We start from the raw sequence: 16,343 nt of genomic DNA, 5'->3' as shown, positions 1-16,343 counted from the left end.
GCTGTGTCGCCTGTAGCACTCAGCTTGCCCTTGGCCAAGGCAGGACTCCCACCCTCACCCAGATTCAGCAGGCAAGCCGTCTGGGTACTCGCGTCTGTTTTGACAAAAAGATCTCCTTTCATAAAAGCCGACCAGCGGTCCCCCATGGGGTGCTGTCAGATAAAGTCATTTCAAAGTCATGCACACCAACCCCACACCTACATATTCAGCAGCTGACCTAGTTTTGAAGAAGCTGGAGGGTATGTGGATGTCACCTTATTTACAGAGCAGCTAGAAAACGCGCTAAGCTCTGGGCCCCTGCTGCACGCGGTATCTGGGGAGATCTAGCCTGCACGTTGAAGGTATGGAAGAGAAGGGAACAAATTCTCCTCAGCCGAGAGCTCGGGGCTTCTTGCTAATGTCACCTTTGGGGAATGAATGACAGGGCTTAGGGGATACTGAAGCCTGAAACTCCTTTTCTAGCCAGAATTCAGTTTAGCGTGCAGATTAGGAAAGGTGTTTCCAGGCTAACCTGGCAGAGAGTATAGGACTGATCTGGTGGAATCCCTCCTCCCTTTTCCCTCCTCCTCTCTAGGCGGTACTGGGCAGTGGTCACTCCGCCAGTGACCCCCTGCCATCGCAGGTCCCTCTTAAGGACCCAACAGAGCCCCCATGTCTGGGCTTCATCCCAGCATCTCTACTTACTTGGCCAAGTCCCTTGAGACTCTCAAACCTCAGTTTCCCCTTCCGTAACATAGGATTCATAAAAGCACCTGCTTCAGGTTTGTCCTGAGTGTGCGATGAGTGACCTTTCAGGACAGAGCCTGGTGCACAGTAAACGTTACAGGTGTGAGAATTGATCACCTTTTCAAGTCAGCCCTTTCCCTGGCCTTCCATAGCCATCTCTATCTTGATTTCTCCAAGGTCGCCTTTGCCTGGGCAGAACATACAGGGAGATTTGGGGAGGCTGCAAACCTTGCCAAACACATTCCTTGTGAGTAGAGCTGTAGGACTAGCCAGTCCAGCCCTCAGGAGCCAAGTCCCAGGAGGCCTGGAGAAGACACTCTGGGACTAATGTGTCCGGTGGAAGAGACAGGCCCGCAGTGGAGCAGAGAGCCCTGGCAACCAGGTTCCTTGGTTTGTTGGGAAACTTGGGGTGTTAAGCAGGTTCAAGTTTCTGACCTCACCCCCAAGATTCCTCAGTTCTCTCCTCAGAATTGCCCACATTGTTCTGTGCGGTCCCAGTTCCCACCTGCACACCTGTAAAATGAGGATTAGCTCAGAGGTCCTGCAAAGTTCCGTTTATGTCCTTCCAAACGAAAGGGAACCCTTAGCTATTATACTTCTTAAAATAGTTTTTTGTCTTATCATTTGCATAGCCCTTGGGTAGACCCACCCTGCGGGATCCCAGGACACATGACGTTGGTAATGACCTAGGGCTTTCCTCCCAGTGGACAGCCCGGTGATGCCTATAGTCATTCACTTGTGGATGCTGTCAGAGACCCCATTTCTACCACAGGGAAGGAAGAAGCTAAACATAGATTGGCTGACTATAAATTGCTTTTTCTCTCCATTAGCATCCAGTACCCCCCAAAAATAATAGTAACTGTAGCAATGTTGACAATAATAATATGTTACATACGCATTATGTTTTGCCAAGCAATTTTTCAGGCCGTATCTCATTTCTGAGATCTAATTTGGGGCCTGTAAAATTGTGTGGGGTACCCTCAGGGTGGAGGGAAGGCCTGACCACAAGCAGTTGAAAGGACGCGTGGAACACAGCCAGGCTCCGGACCCAGCTTTTCCTGACTTGCATTCTCTTCCTGACATCAAAGAAACGGTGGAGAAGGATTATAGGGTCATCCCTAGTGTGGCGCTCCCCATTCTGTGCCCGTCTCTGTTCTCCCACACACAAACCCTCTGGTGGCTGCGATTCTGTCCGGTGAAATTGGGTTGAAATATACAAGGAGCCCCCTGAAGGAGAAAAGAAATCACGGAAGCGTCCTCTGTAGTAGGAGCACTGTTCCCTTCCTGTCATCCTTCCCTCCTTTATCTTTCTTTACTTTTCTCCTTTTATTCCATGACTGCCCCCAGGGTCACAATTTGGTGGCCTTCAGGCCAAATGTAGCCTGTGGGCATATTTTGCCCAAAGAGGAGATTGAAAGAGCCTTAACTAGATCAGGTTTTGTGTGGTATGTACAAGGTATTCATTTCTGTTCAAGGCATTTCTGTTCTCAGTGACCCTGAAGGCATGTTCTTTTGTGACCCCTGCTAGATCACCCGTTGTTCAGTAGTGTCCCTTGACAATTGCCTGGATCCACAGCTGTTCCTTGAGGCAAAAGAGCTTCCTGATGAGGCCTGGTGATGCTTCCCAGCCCTGCTGGGGCAAGGGAGGGGAGAGGAGTCTGACTTTGGAGGAGAGATTTCTTCTGTCACTGAGAAATGCAAATCTTGTTTTTAGTGTTTTATTCTTTCTTTGGAGAACTTGCTTTCCTTGGGGGTAAAGCCCTGACCTTGAGGCCCCATCTCAGTCCTGCAAGAGGCCACTGTGGCCACGTTGGAATATGGCTGCAGCATCCCCTTGCAGACCCTCCCTCAGTCTGATGAGGTGACCGTGCACCTAAGATGACTCACCGTCCATGCCAGAGACCGTGTTGCATGTCCTGTCTTGTCCGGCTGGAGGCTTCCCCTCCCGAGCCCACTTCCACTGCTCTTCCCAAGTCCAGATTCTCTGCTCCGTCTCTCCGTCTCTCCAGGGCACAATTCCATCTCTTGGTGCATTTTCTCCTCCAGCATCAGCCTCCTGGTTGGGGGCAAATCCAACTGCCTGTGTCACTGACAAATCCTCTTTCTCCTGAGCCCCATGGGGGTACCTGGCTCCCTCCCCTTCTGATCTCTTGCTTTCTGGGCTCCAGACCTGGAAGGGATGAGGCTTCTGCCATTCCGGGGGTTGGCTTACTGCTCTAGTCTTTGAACACCAAGAAGAGGATACAGAACTGAATGCTGTGGGCTGGGCCAGCTCTCTCTCAGTCCTCACGCCCACCAGCAATGGGGAGGGATTCTTTTTTTTTTTTTTTTTTTTTTTTGGAAAGATTTTATTTATTTATTTGACAGAAAGAGGGAGAGATCACAAGTAGGCAGAGAGGCAGGCAGAGACAGAGGAGGAATCAGGCTCCCTGATGAGCAGAGAGCCCGATGTATGGCTCAATCCCAGAATTCCCGAGACCATGATCTGAGCCGAAGGCAGAGGCTTTACCCACTGAGCCACCGAGGCACCCCTGGGAGGGATTCTTTAAGCAAGCTGTAAGCTATTTGAGATGCCTGTCCACCTAAAAGAGCTCTGGGTTGAGTCTTTCTTTGGTGGTGGAATTTATAGGACGTTGGGTGGGAAGGGTGCAGACGCATCGGCATTGCTCATGCTCCCTGACACCTGCGGGGGTGGGGGACAGGCCCTCTTCCCCAGTCACGCAGACTTAAATCTCCCTGGTACCTCCCTCTCATGCTAATTAGTAAGCAAATTAATTTCGATATAAGGTCCAAATTGTGTGAGTTTGGTTTTTTTCTATTCCAGAAACAAAAGCTGGGCTGCTGTCCATTCCATTAATCATATTATATGTCACAGTTGGAGTTTTTAGGCAATTATAATAATTATCAGAACTTCTCCTCTTCCAGAAAGCTCGAAGCCTCCCCCCAAAGCCGTATTTGCGCGTGGTGTGCAGTTGGGATACAGGTGGTGTGTGTATGTTGGGGCAGTGGCAGGGAGGAGAGAGCTGGGCAGTAGTGGCTCTTGCTGGCAGAGCCTCAGTGACACTGACTAGAGGCAGACGGAGAAAGAGACCAGTGTTCCAGAGGGTTCTAGGCATGGCGTCCAGGCTGGCAGACCTTCCAGGGGTGCAGAGAAGCCATAACAAGCAGCTCCCAGCAGACCCATTTTGTAGGCACCTAGCTCTAGGGCGGGGAAGAGGGGGATGAAAGCAAAGTACGGGAAGAAATGGACAGAGCAGGACTAGAAGAGTAAACTCATCCCTGCTGATTACATGCTACCTCATTTGGTCCAAGAAATAGCCTTTTCCCCTCCATTATATGTCCATTCCATCCTCCATATTCTTTAAGGAGTGTCTTTCATATAATTAATACTAACCATTAAACTACAGCATTAAAGGAGCAATTGCCTAATTCTGAGGAAAATTTAAATTTATTACCAGCACCCGAGATAAAATGAATACTGAAGAGAAGGAGAGAAATCCCTGCAGAAGATAAATAGAAAGCCAAGTGGGATATTGACTTGATCCTTCTCCAGTGCAGGGTAATTTGGCTTCTAAAGTGAGTTAGATCATAATAAATTAAATTTAGATTTCTGCACATCAGTTAAATAACTCCCAAGACAGAATTCCAGCCAGAGGAAGAGGTGATAATACATGGTGGAAATATTAAAATGAAGATCTTATCTAATAATCCATAATTGATGTGCTGTCCCTAGATGAGGGAAAAGGATTTTCCAGCTCTTTCCTTTGCCGTGAGCCCAGGTGAGCAAGGGAGGGGCTGGCCGTCCCTTCCTTCTTTGCTGGAATTCGTCTTACATGCTGTGGCGGGAGGGAGTCCATTCCCAGGATTGTTCCTTTCCCAGCCCATTCACCCTGGACAAGATTTGCATAGAGATGTGCTGTCCTCTTCACTCTCTGGACTAGCCCTTGGAAAAATAAGGCCCATCCCCAGCTGGGTGGGTATTAGAATAACACTGGTGTGAGCAGATAACTTCTACATGTTTGGTTATCACCATCCAGGTTCATTCTCGCAACCCTGAATTCAGGACCCTGAGATCAGATCTGAGCCAAAACCAAGAGTCAGACGCTCAACTGATTGAGCCAGCCAGATGCCTTTGATCTTTTTTATTGTGATTTTGTCTTTCAGTGAGCTTTGTGGAACTCCTGAGGATGTAAATTGGAGATAGTTTTCTCCAGGTAGGATTTACGTTTGCTTCTGGCAGGAGACAGATTCTGGTTTAATATTAGAAGGAAACTTCTAGAAGTCGCAAGCCTTCGAAGTTTGGAATGGGTTCCTTGGGACCTCTGTGTCCCTGGCTGGACCCAGGAGGGATGTCCACTGGACAGTGGAATGTTATGCTGGAGTGTCAAATATTGAATGGGTAGATGAATTCTGTCATCTTTAAATAAGCCCTATCATTGTTTTCAGTTCTTACCTACTGTGTGTTAGCCTGGCATCTTCCAACCTTCCTGTAGGAATCTGCCTGTGGAGTTGCATCCTTTCTGCCCTGGCCTGGGGGGAGACCAGTCTTGCACTCAGGATGAAGAGTAGTGGACCAGTGCGGGGATGGTGAAGGAGACACAGAGATCCTCTGAGGGGGGAGATCTCAATCAGAGAAAGAAGTTGGCAGAGAAAAATAATGGGAAACACATAGTCTTTGAAGATGGCCAAAGGAAATGGCAGGAAGGCTCTGGGAAGGCAGTGTCACCTCGTGGTTGGGAGCACAACAGTGGAGCCAGGCTCCATGGGTTCAAACCCTGGCTCAAGCGTGTACTACCTGTGTGACATTGGCCAAGTCACCTGATCACTCTCTGCCTTGGTTTCCCCAGTTGTAAAATGGGAATGGTAAAATCGGCATCTGTGATTGTGAGGATTAGATGTGAAAGTTTATGACATGTGATAGGTACTCCTAGAGTGTTAGTTGTTTTATCGTAGGGTAAGTTTGAGAAGTTTTATTAAGGATCAGCACTGTTCAGAGAAGGATAGAAGTTTCTTCAAGTGATAGAGACATTCTCATTCTAATGGTAGGGGGTGGGGAAGAAAAGACCTAAGGCAATGAGAGAACTAGTAGCTGGGGGAAAGAAGAGAGGGAGACAAACACATTAAAATCATAGAGAGCCCCATAATCAGTTCTAATAGCGCTGGAGCCAAATAATCAGCCTGCACGAGAAATGAGAGCAACAGGCCAGGGAAGGTCAGAGGAAAGGGGACTCGGGGCGTCTCCTGTAAGTACAAGTGGGAGGAAAGAAACAAATGTGCTTCTGCATGTTCATTTTTGGTGCCCAGTTATTTAAGCAGGCTTTGGGTGACGTAATCAGATCCATTCTGTTGAAAAGATCATCTTGGTTTTCTGTACATGACATCATACTTACAGTTGAAACGCATACACTCTAAGTTGAGTAAATTCTGGTCAGAGATGCAAGAAAGATTTTGCCTGTGGGTCGTGGGTGGTGGGGGGGGGCCCACAGGAGGGGTCAGAGCCCTGGGGCGGGAGCTTGTGGGAGTTCCTGGTGGGAGAGAACCGTATTATCACTTCCTGTAACAGCAAAGTTTGCGAAGGTGCACGTGCGGGTCTAAGCAGTGCCTCGGGTGATCACAGGAGCCAGGAAGCAAGGAATCCAAAGTGTGGGTACCATTTGCTGCCCTCTGGCTCCTCAGAGCCTGAATATGGGGCCTCGTGAATTGAAGAGCTTGGAAACCAACTCCAAATTAGTACTAGAAGTATTTGTGGGAGTCTGGGGCCCTTTAGAAATCCTGGGAGGGCCACAGCCACTTCCCTCTGCGGACCAGCAGGGAAAGAGGGGCTGGTCCTTCCCATGGGCTTGGCCTCCACCTCGCTCCTCTCCATTCGCTCTCCGGAGAGGACATGCCCCCGATTGGTTTCTGTGATAGAGCAAACAGAGGCATTGAGAGGTTCGAGAAGGATTCAATCAGCAGTCCCTTCACTTTCTAGCCATGAAGCTTGGGCAAGCCAGCCAGCTAGCCTCTCTCCCTGCTGATCCCTCTCTGTACAGATGGGGTTGTGTGTGCATTCTGAGGCAATATGTGTGGGATGCCTTGTAAAACAGAAATTATTATTCAGATGGTAATGTTAGTATTTTAAACACAGTGTCACTATTATTTAATACATCCAGATATTGTTGTAGGAAAACCAAGCTCCCAGGCCAGGGAGTTCCCCCCCAGTGGATCTCGGTGCAGCGAAGTGTGAACCCGCTCTGTGCACGTGACCATCGGAGGAAGCGGTCCCCTCCGGGGAAGTTTTGAGTGATTGTTCAGTTTTTCTCACCAGCCAGGCTGTTACTCTGGCTCTGAGCTTTCTAGGGTCCAGAATCACAGCTGAGTTCCCATGGCCCCCTCACCAAGGAGGCAGAATCTGCCAGGAATGGTTTGCTGCCTGTAGGGTGGTGATTGCTGGCCTTGAGCCTGGTCTGGTGTGAATAGAGAGTAGGGGACGAGGCCAAGAGGTCTCTACCTGCCTTTTCTCCAGCCCATCCCCGGGGCCTGCTCCTCCATCTGCTTCTCCAGCTGATGCGTGGAACCTTCTTCCATCAGTGCCCCAGCACCGCCCCTGTTCAGCCCTCCCTTTCCACCAGCCTCAATTCCTGAGCTCCCCTCCCAGCTGGGCTCCTTGGGGCAATCTCTTCCCTCCACTTCGTCCCGCACCTGTGGCCAGAGGCCCTTCCCCCTGACCTGCTTCATACAGACCCAGCTGTGTTGCAGAATTCGCTTTCACTCATGCGTTCTTTGCGGTCCACATTCTGGCTGCCCCATTCCTGAGCTAGCCCTGTCCTCAGCAGATTCTCCCTTCCCCAGGTCTTCCCACCCTTTATCTGGGTTTTCACTCCACACATATTTCCTCTCCCACTTCCTCCTAAGCAAAGCAAATTGCCTGCTCATCCTTCAAGCACAAACTGATTTGACGCTTCTTCCAGGCAGCCCTCCCCATTTCCCTCACTCCTCTGGTAGAAGCGGTAAAGGAGTCTTCATGCATGTCTCTCTGCAACCTTGCAACCTACTCGAGTTCTGGGACCTTCCATCTCTGCATCTCCCCTCCGTAGCACAGAGTGTTGGAGGAGCTCACCCCTGACTGAGAGACTTGCAGTGAATCTAACTGGGAACGAGCCAGTGGGGGACATTACCGGGTCCCATGATTTCAGGGGTGACAGCTATCAGTCTGTGACATTGCACAGCTCAGGCTGGGTAGGGTGTGGAGGGGGAGGGTCTCACACTCCACCCCCTGTGTAGCAGCAGTATCCAAGCACATTCATAAAATCAATTATTGGCTAAAACTCGCTGGTTTTCGAAGCTTCATTTTGTGCTATTAGCAAGAGAATGTTGTTTCAAAAGGAGATAACAGAGAGAGAGAGGCAGATCAATTACCAGATAAGATCGAGTGGTACGTGAGATAAATGTGCACATCATGAACCACCCCACAGAGCCACCTTCTGGGTTTGGGGGGCACCTGGCCAGACATCTGCGGGGCCTGCCCTGAACCTTTCCTTCAGGTTCCGCACGTCCAGGAGGGCTTCCTGGTCAGCGATGAGGGAGGGGGTCCAGGCAGCTTTTCACATTTGCACCGCAACCAGGGGTCAGTAACACACGAGTGAGCATCCCATCCTTGGGGACATTGTTAGCCCCAGGGCCCCAGCCCTCACGGTCTAGGGCAGAACCTGGTCAGTGGGTTCTCCCCAGAGATAGAGTGCCAGCCTCCCCTGGCAGGGACCATTAAGGGAAGCAGCCAGCGTGCAGAGGCTCTGAAGCCGAGAGCTGGCGTGGTCCGGGAAGCCAAGGCAGCCCGGCTCTGGGCTCGAGCCACTGTGTGCCCTCACTGTGTGCCTTGCCTTCTCTGCTGTGCAAATGTACTGGCGGGCCCAGGAGGCTGAGCTCTGCTTTTGGCTCGACCCCTGTCCCACCTGTGCAGACAAACCTGGAACTTTGGTGAGAACTTGTCTTCCCAGCTCAGCACAGAGCGTCTGGGGAGGACAGAACAAGATCATGAGTACACAAGCTACTCATACCTATTTCTAAAGCACTGTTCCTGCACTGATGCTTAAATATAATCCCAGCTTTAGGGACACTTGCGTGGCTCGGTCAGTTCAGGGTCCGACTCTTGATTTTGGCTCAGAACCTGATCTCAGGGATGGAGCCCCCTATGGGACCCCCTGCTTGGGGTTCTCACTCTCCCTCTGCCCTTTCCTCTGCATGCTCTTTCTCTCTCAAATAAATAAATAATCTAAAAAAAAGTAATCACAGATTTCTGGGTCGGGTCAGAGGAAGAGGGGAACACGCAGGCCTCCATCCGGTGGGGAGCACGTTCTTACAGATGGATCGCCTGCGTCCTGTGGCAGAGGGGGGATGGCGGTCCTAGTCCTTCTGTACCTGCTCCCAAGCCAGCGCTTTTCAGCCAGGTGTTCTCAGATTACCCTGGTGAGGCGGCCTGCGGGCTCAGGGTGCTAGAACCCAAGTCCCAGCCCAGCCAACTTCCTGAGGGTGGGATCCTGAGAAGGAGGTACTTAGCCCATGGAGGCTGTTTTCTTGTGTTGGTCCTGGGACCACATCCTGGGACGGCCAGTGGGAATGAGTAACGGTTCTAGCACAGCGCCTCGTGCACAGGGCTCAGCAAACAGCAGCTGCCCTCACCGTGTCGCCCTGTGTGTTATCATCGTTGCTGAGGTTTCATTAACCTCTGGCCCCATCCTTGGGCTAAACTGTGCCGGGGAAAACCTGTTCTCTGCAGCTGGGCAGCAACAGACGGAGAGGGCTGGGGGAGGGCTGGGAGCTCTTCTCACTGACTTCGCATTTGTGCTCCGCAGACTTTGGACTCTGACTGGGAAGACCCATGGGACCAGTTTGATGAGCGGCAGTATCTGAATGCCAAAAAGTGGCGCGTGGGCGACGATCCCTATAAGCTGTATGCTTTCAACCAGCGGGAGAGCGAGCGGATCTCCAGCAGCCGGGCAGTGCCTGACACCCGCCATCTGAGGTACCTCCCCCTGCTCTCACTTGCTACTCTCTCTCCTACCCGGTGGTGATGACAGAGCAAGGGCAGGCTGGATTCGGGGGATGGGGATGGGCTGTACCAAGAATCGGGGCAGGCACACGCAATCTGCAGGCTGGATTCGGGGTTGCGGGGACCCGGGCCAAGGATCGGGGCAGGTACATACCATCTGCAGGCTGGATTGGGGATGCCCAGGCCAAGGATCGAGGCAGGCATGCACCGTCTGTTGCCGGCCGGTCAGTAGTTAAGGCTCTCTGCACTCCTCACTGCTGTGAGCCACCCCCCAGGCGCCTCCAGGGGGAATAGGGGAGACCCCTTCGCCTGCACTTTGCCCCCCTCACCCAGTGTCCACCCCGAAATCATGGAGCACTAGAGAACTTAGAGCCTGAGCCTGGTTTCCCTGGTAGATTCCCATGGCCTGGCCTGGCACGGCTTTCAAAGGGAGGGAGGGCAAGACCCGCGGACCCCTGGGAAGTCAGGTTGGTGGCTTCGTCTGTCGCTGGGATGGGTCATTTCCTCGGACAGCCCAGTTTCGTCATGCGAGATGCGGGGCTTCTTCACATGCCCCTGCTGTCTGCTATGGGGCGCCCTGTTCCCAGCCTCTGTTCTGCTGTCTCCTCCGCGGGAGGTCAGGCCTGACACAATGCAGAAAGCTTCTTTTCTCGGGGGAAGGAGCCTTTGTGAAGGTCGGTTGCCTCATTACCAGTCCCTCCTAGAATCAATACAGTCCTTTGCTTCCTCATGAGGCCCGAGTAAGCTGGTCCATCTCTACCCCAGCCCCTCCGCACTGGCCTCCCTGCCTACAACGGGGAGGCCCAGCTGTGCCGAAGGCCCCCAGGGCTGTGTTTCTGTCTCCCATGGGAAATGCACTTGGCACCAGCTCCAAAGAGCAGACAGGCGTGTTCGGGGTGGAGGGGCTTGGAGGTGTGGTTAAACCGAGAGGCTGGCCGACTGGGGGCAGCTTCTCAGCTTTCTGTCTTTGTTTGGGTCTGGGGAGACCTGCTTGTGGATACTGGGGTGTCACTGGGAGCAGGTCAGTAAGAGTTTTCATGACTTAGGATGCCGGTCAATCTGGTGATGCTTAAGTTGTCAGTCTGTGAAGGGGGGTGGACTCAGTTTCCCCAGCTAGGCTGTACAACCCAGAGACCTTGACTTACATAACATGCATCTCATGGAGGGGCTCATGTCAGTCACCATCATTCATAAAAGGAGCCAGAGCCCCGATCCCCCCATAGGGCCCTGAGCCATAAGGCATCTGTGGCTTTAGAAGTCTTCAGAAGACTCCAAGAGTCTGCAAACTGAACACCCCCCGACCCCAGCCTCGAGGTACCCACGAGAGTCTCCTTAGCAGCAGGAAATGCCCTACAGTCAGAGATCTGGGGCACTGGCTCTACCTTGAACATTCTTGGCTGCTGGCCTGAAAGCTTCTTCAAGTCAGAGTCTTGTAATATTGCTGTCAGAATTCCGCAGCCCTTATCATGGCCCTTGGCATCTGAGAGAATTTTCTTTAAAACTTAGGTAACCTGGGGGCAACTGGGTGGCTCAGTTGGTTAAGTGTCTGCCTTCAGCTCAGGTCATGATCTTGGGGTCCTGTGATCGAGCCCCGTGTCAGGATCCCTGCTCAGCAGAGAGCCTGCTTCTCCCTCTCCCTCTGCCCCTCCCCTCCTGCTTGTGCTCTTTCTCTCAAATAAATAAATAAAATCTTTTAAAAAGGATTAAGTAATTTTATTTCCCTGAGCGGAGACTACAGGTAGAATGGAGAAGGCTGAAAAGTCCCCCATCTTAGGCACCTGGTCCCTCCCTTGTCCTGAGTCCTGATGGTGAGAACCTCTAGAAGGACGAAGGGCTACCTCCTAGCCAGGAAAGGAGCCGGTACATTGGGACACGAGCTCTGTAGAAGGGAGGCATGGAGTGGGGGGTTCACTGAGCAGGCAGGTTCCAGGGGATACCCTGAGCAGGACGAATTTCTGTGTTCACCCTCATCTGTGATCCGAGAGGCAGAAATGAAAGTGGTTTAAGAGGACTGGACATAGGTGCGGGATGTGGGGGAGGAACTGAGACCGTCCGCCAGGATTCTGGTTTACCGGGTCCTGTTCGGGGTTCTCTCCCAGTGCGTTGTATCTGTCAGGGAAGTTTGATCTGCTGGCAGGGTGGCAAGAGGGACGGACAGGATTTAGATGGAATCTAAGGCCCCTTTGAGGAAGACAAAGAGGAAAAGTCTGTCAGCCATATGTGTGCCTCTGGGCACTCACCTTGCCCTGTGGGAGTGCGGATTGTGTGACTCGGAGAATTTCAGATCTGGGGATCCTGATCCAAAAAAGCAGAGAGAGGAGAGGACAGGGGAATAGGAATGAGAGCAGGCACATGGGACCAGGCAGCCATGGCGGGGCTGTTGAGCACCGACTGTGTACAAAGCCCCAGGCTAGTGAATGGCGTCAGTCATGTCTAGGCTGCGGGTGGTAGGGGGCTGAGTCTGTGCCCAGACCACTCTTGTGCTAAAGAGAGTTCCAGAGACTGCCAGCGAAGCCCAGGATGCTTCCCTCTGATGGGCCCCCCCACCCCCGGTGATGGACTTTCTGTCTACAGGATCTCATTCTTCCAGCCCTCGATTCCCAGGGAATTGTGTCCGTGAAGTTAAAACCACCAACTAAATCCCTTAATCCTGTGACGCCAGCTTTCCTGTATCCTGACTTCATCCTGAGGTAATGCCCGGGGCCGGCCTGCCTGGGCTGCCAGCACACTCGGACCCGTCTTGGGGCCTGCTCGTCCCTGCTCTAACCAGCTGTGGCTGCTGGTGACCTGTCTCCCGTCGCCCAGGGATTCAGTCAGGGGCTGGCATTTACTGCGAGGGCTGTGCTGTGCATTGTAGGATGCTGGGCAGCCTCTCTGGGCTCCACCCACCAGATGCCAGGAGCACCCCCCACCATGTGACGTGGCCAGCTGTCACCGGAGGGGCAGAGGGGCAGTGAGACCGAACCCCTGCTGCAGAGCCAGCCCCACTTCTTACCTCAAGACTGAAACATCAACAACCCCGGCAACAGAACAAGGCCTTCCACCCTTTAGCGGAGACAGCTTTGCTGGCTTCCAGTACAGTGCCTGGCAGGTGATAGAATTCCGAGAAACACTTGTTGAACAAAGGAGAGGGAGAGGAAATCTGCAAAGACACTTGACTACTTTGCCCCATGTGTCTTCTGTGCAAAGAGGGAAAGAGGACAGAGAAGCAGCCCCCCAGCCTCCTCTCCTTCCATCCTCGGCGGCTTCCGATGAGGAGGCAGGAGAACGGAGTCCGTGAAAGGAGTTCTCATTAGTGGGAAGAGAAGAGCAAAGAAACAGCATGGGGGAGTGGCCTGAGCTTATTAAATTTGCTTCCAATTTTCTTACCACCATAATTGGATTCTGATTTATAGGACGCGTGTGGACGAGCGCCTGAGATGGAGCTATTAGCTGAGCATTAGAGCACACGCTGCGGGGAGGCTGGCGTGGGGGGGCATCACCCAGGAATTCAGAAATGCCACGAGGCCGGAGGAGGCAGCAGGTGGGGGGAGGGGACAGGGCCACAGAAGTTTTTGCCCGATAGGCTGCTGAGCCGATGGAAAAGCCAAGCACACTGGCAGTTATGGAAGCCTTCCCAAGCACATCGTGGCCTGGCCCCGAGCAAAAGCAGCCTCATAGAGGCCGGGGCTTCATCTCCCTATGAGGAATAGAACCATTACCTTGTCCTCTTGGTCCTCCATGTCAGGGAACCCCGGGTATTTTATGGGCTTGGCTGGAGTCACCTGGAGAGCAGAGTGACCGAGGCAAGGAGGTGGGCTTTATGGGGTGGTGGGCAGTGAGGGATGTCCACATCCAGGCTAGTTTAGTGAGTATCTCTGGTTTCCAAAGGATCCGCTTCATATTCACCCTTGGGGGTTGACAACCGGAACTTCCCTTGCTCACCCACCCCTGACCCAACAGGCGACATTTTCACAGTCTCGAGATGGACGGCTGCTGTCATCGGCCTTTCAATACATCTTGGCTGTGGCTCAGTTTCCTCATCCCTGCTCCAGGCCAGTGGGAGGCATGGGAACCAGGCCCAGCAGTGGTCTTCCCTCTGCACATTCTCTCCCAGCTTTGCTCTCTCTTTACATTGGACTAGAAGGCCTTGAAGCTTTATGGGCACAGTCACTGCACCTTGCAAGTCCATGGATCCTGCTGCAGCCGGTCTTCTCGTTCTGGAAGTATCCACGTCCATGTGCTCGGCTCTCCCACCTGCCTCCGTGGGAATCTCTTGGTTGTGCTGGTGTTGGAACAACCTCTTGCCATCTTGTCCCCTGAGACCCTCAATCCTGTTAACATGGATGAGAGAGCCCTAACTCCTGGGGTCCCGCCAAGGTCCACTAGGGTTGCAAGAATGATGACGAGATGGCAGTGGTGTCACTGTGTCAGTGTAACAAAGGGACAGCATCTAGCCAGGGTGATTCTGAGATGATTTCCCAGCAGAGTTCTCCTGTTTATCGAGCACGGATGGTCCAACAAACAGTCCTTGTTTTCCAGTTGTCCTGCCCTCACCACTGTCCCCACATTTGGGTGACAGCAGCTGGCCCTGCCCTCATCCAAGCAGCACAGAAAACATCTAGCAGACAAGAAGCCACTCGATAGAGGCACCCCCCGCCCCCGGGGAGGGGAGGGCAGTCTTTTGATAAAGCAAATGTATATTTTTTGCTGTTGCCTAGCAATACTTATTATGGGGTTGCTTTGACTGTGGGGGCGCAGGTGGCAGGGTGGACTGCGCCCAGGAACCACGAGCTGGAAGACCTTGCTGCTGGGAAGCCTCATTAGGTCGCGTCCTGCTGGCCGGCGGGCGCTGATTTTTCCCCTCAGCCTGCTCTCCCAGCCTCTGTCCAGGGCACGGTGCTAAATGGTTCAAACAGTGGGATACCCATCGCTTGCCTGGAGGGAAAATTCCACACTTCGATAGGTCTCACCAGGAAGACATTTTTCCTTTGCTCCTTTTCATCCTGGGAAATGAAGGGGCAGCGGCCCAGTCTGGGATCGCCAGTCTCCCTCCTCGTATTTACTCGGTTGGAATGGCTGCCAAAGATCATCATCATTTCTCTCCTTGTACTCGTCACTTAGCAGTAATAGGATAAAAATCTTTACGGCTGGGAACGGCTAAGCATAAAAAATGTTCATATTCCCTCCGAGTCAAGGCTATTCCACGAGCTTAGCACAGAGTTGGTGATTCCGCATCGAGGCGGAGGGACAAGAGAGGAAACCCATCACAGACACTTAGCTTTTGCAAACATGCTCTCCCCATCTGCTCTGTTCTGGTCCCTCCTGTGCACCATTTTTCAATACAGGAGTTTGTGAGCCTGTTGATAGGAGCTGTGAGTGCGCCTCCCTCTAGAGCATCCTGGAGTCCCAGGGAGCCTTGGATGGGGGCAGCAGAATGAGTTTCTGCACATCCTAGAAGTGGCTTTCCGGAAGAATGGCATCGGCTGCCCTGGGGGCTGTCTGAGTCCCTGGGGCAAGGTGTAGGAGCGGGTTCTCACCAGGGGGGAGGGGAGGAGAAACCACAGAAGCTGAGCTGGGAGGTGCCTCTGGGCCAGGATTCCTTCCACTCCTGGGCCTCTAGGTCCTTGTTTGCTAGCCCTGCTTCTCCACCTCTGCCTCTTCTGTGAGTTTCAGGCAGATTTCCCAAAGAGGCAGCATCTCAGCCTTTGAAAGGGGACTGGTCAAGAAAATTGTGGATGAGAATTCATCTGAACGAGCTTCCTTCACTAATGTCTTCTCACCCCTTGTTTGAGCTCATTCCCACCAGCGTTGACATTGTGTGTTGTGTGCATTCATTCATTTTCCTGTTCTTCCACTCATTCATCCACTGGACAGGTTTATTGAGCAATAACCACATGCCAAGCTCAATGCTAGGAATTGGTCCCCCTCCCAGGGAGCTCATGGTCTATGGAGAAAATGCACATGGCACTGATTCCTGGTGCTCAACTGTGAATTGCTCTGAGGCCTGTCGTTGAATCTGGAACTAATGCATGGACTTCCTGTCCTCAATTCCCAAGTGCCCATCTCCTGCCCTGTCCTGGTTTTGGTGTCACTATTTCTGTCTTGGACATGAAGCAAACCATATGAGTTGGGAACTTTCCTGTAAAAAAAAAAAAAAAAAAGTTGAAACAGCATTAAGCTGGTTTACCCAGGAGAAGGAAGAAGGCATTTGCACTTGGACAGGAGGCAGAGGCTTTTGGAAGGAAATGGCATTGGAGCTGGAATTGGGGGCGACAGGTAGGATTTTAACTGGTGGCAGGCATCCCAGATTGAGGGAACAGCATACGCAAAGACAAGGAGGTGGAAGAGCCACACTGTTTTGCAGGAGTCAGTCCAATTTCCTTGGAGTGTGGGTGATGGAGGGGAAAGTAATTCTGGATGGGAAACTTGGGGTTGGGTTGTAGCCAAGTCTTGAATTCAAGGTAAGGAATTTAGAGTCAGTTCAGTCAACACTGGAATGCTTGGACTCTCATCGTGTCATAGCCTCATCATCTCAGTAACCCCAGGAGATCTCCTAAACAACGCATCCCTGGCCAGTCCTGGGTCAGTGGAGCTCCTGCCGAGATGG

General features: G+C 52.3%; 1 protein-coding gene across 1 annotated transcript in view; it reads left to right on the top strand.

Moving 5' to 3' along the window:
• The window catches only part of GALNT14 (polypeptide N-acetylgalactosaminyltransferase 14), a 209,396-nt gene that overhangs the window by 128,613 nt on the left and 64,440 nt on the right, over window positions 1-16,343 (top strand). The window contains exon 2 of the mRNA XM_004777897.3: window positions 9,558-9,727. Coding sequence (XP_004777954.1) covers window positions 9,558-9,727 — 170 coding nt within the window. The remainder of the gene's footprint in view (window positions 1-9,557; window positions 9,728-16,343) is intronic.

Source organism: Mustela putorius, unplaced genomic scaffold, assembly GCF_011764305.1.
Source record: "Mustela putorius furo isolate JIRA1106 unplaced genomic scaffold, ASM1176430v1.1 tig00000281_pilon_pilon_pilon, whole genome shotgun sequence".
Lineage (NCBI taxonomy): Eukaryota > Metazoa > Chordata > Mammalia > Carnivora > Mustelidae > Mustela > Mustela putorius.
Note: the sequence above shows the minus strand (reverse complement) of the source record. Positions and strands in the feature narration are given on the sequence as shown.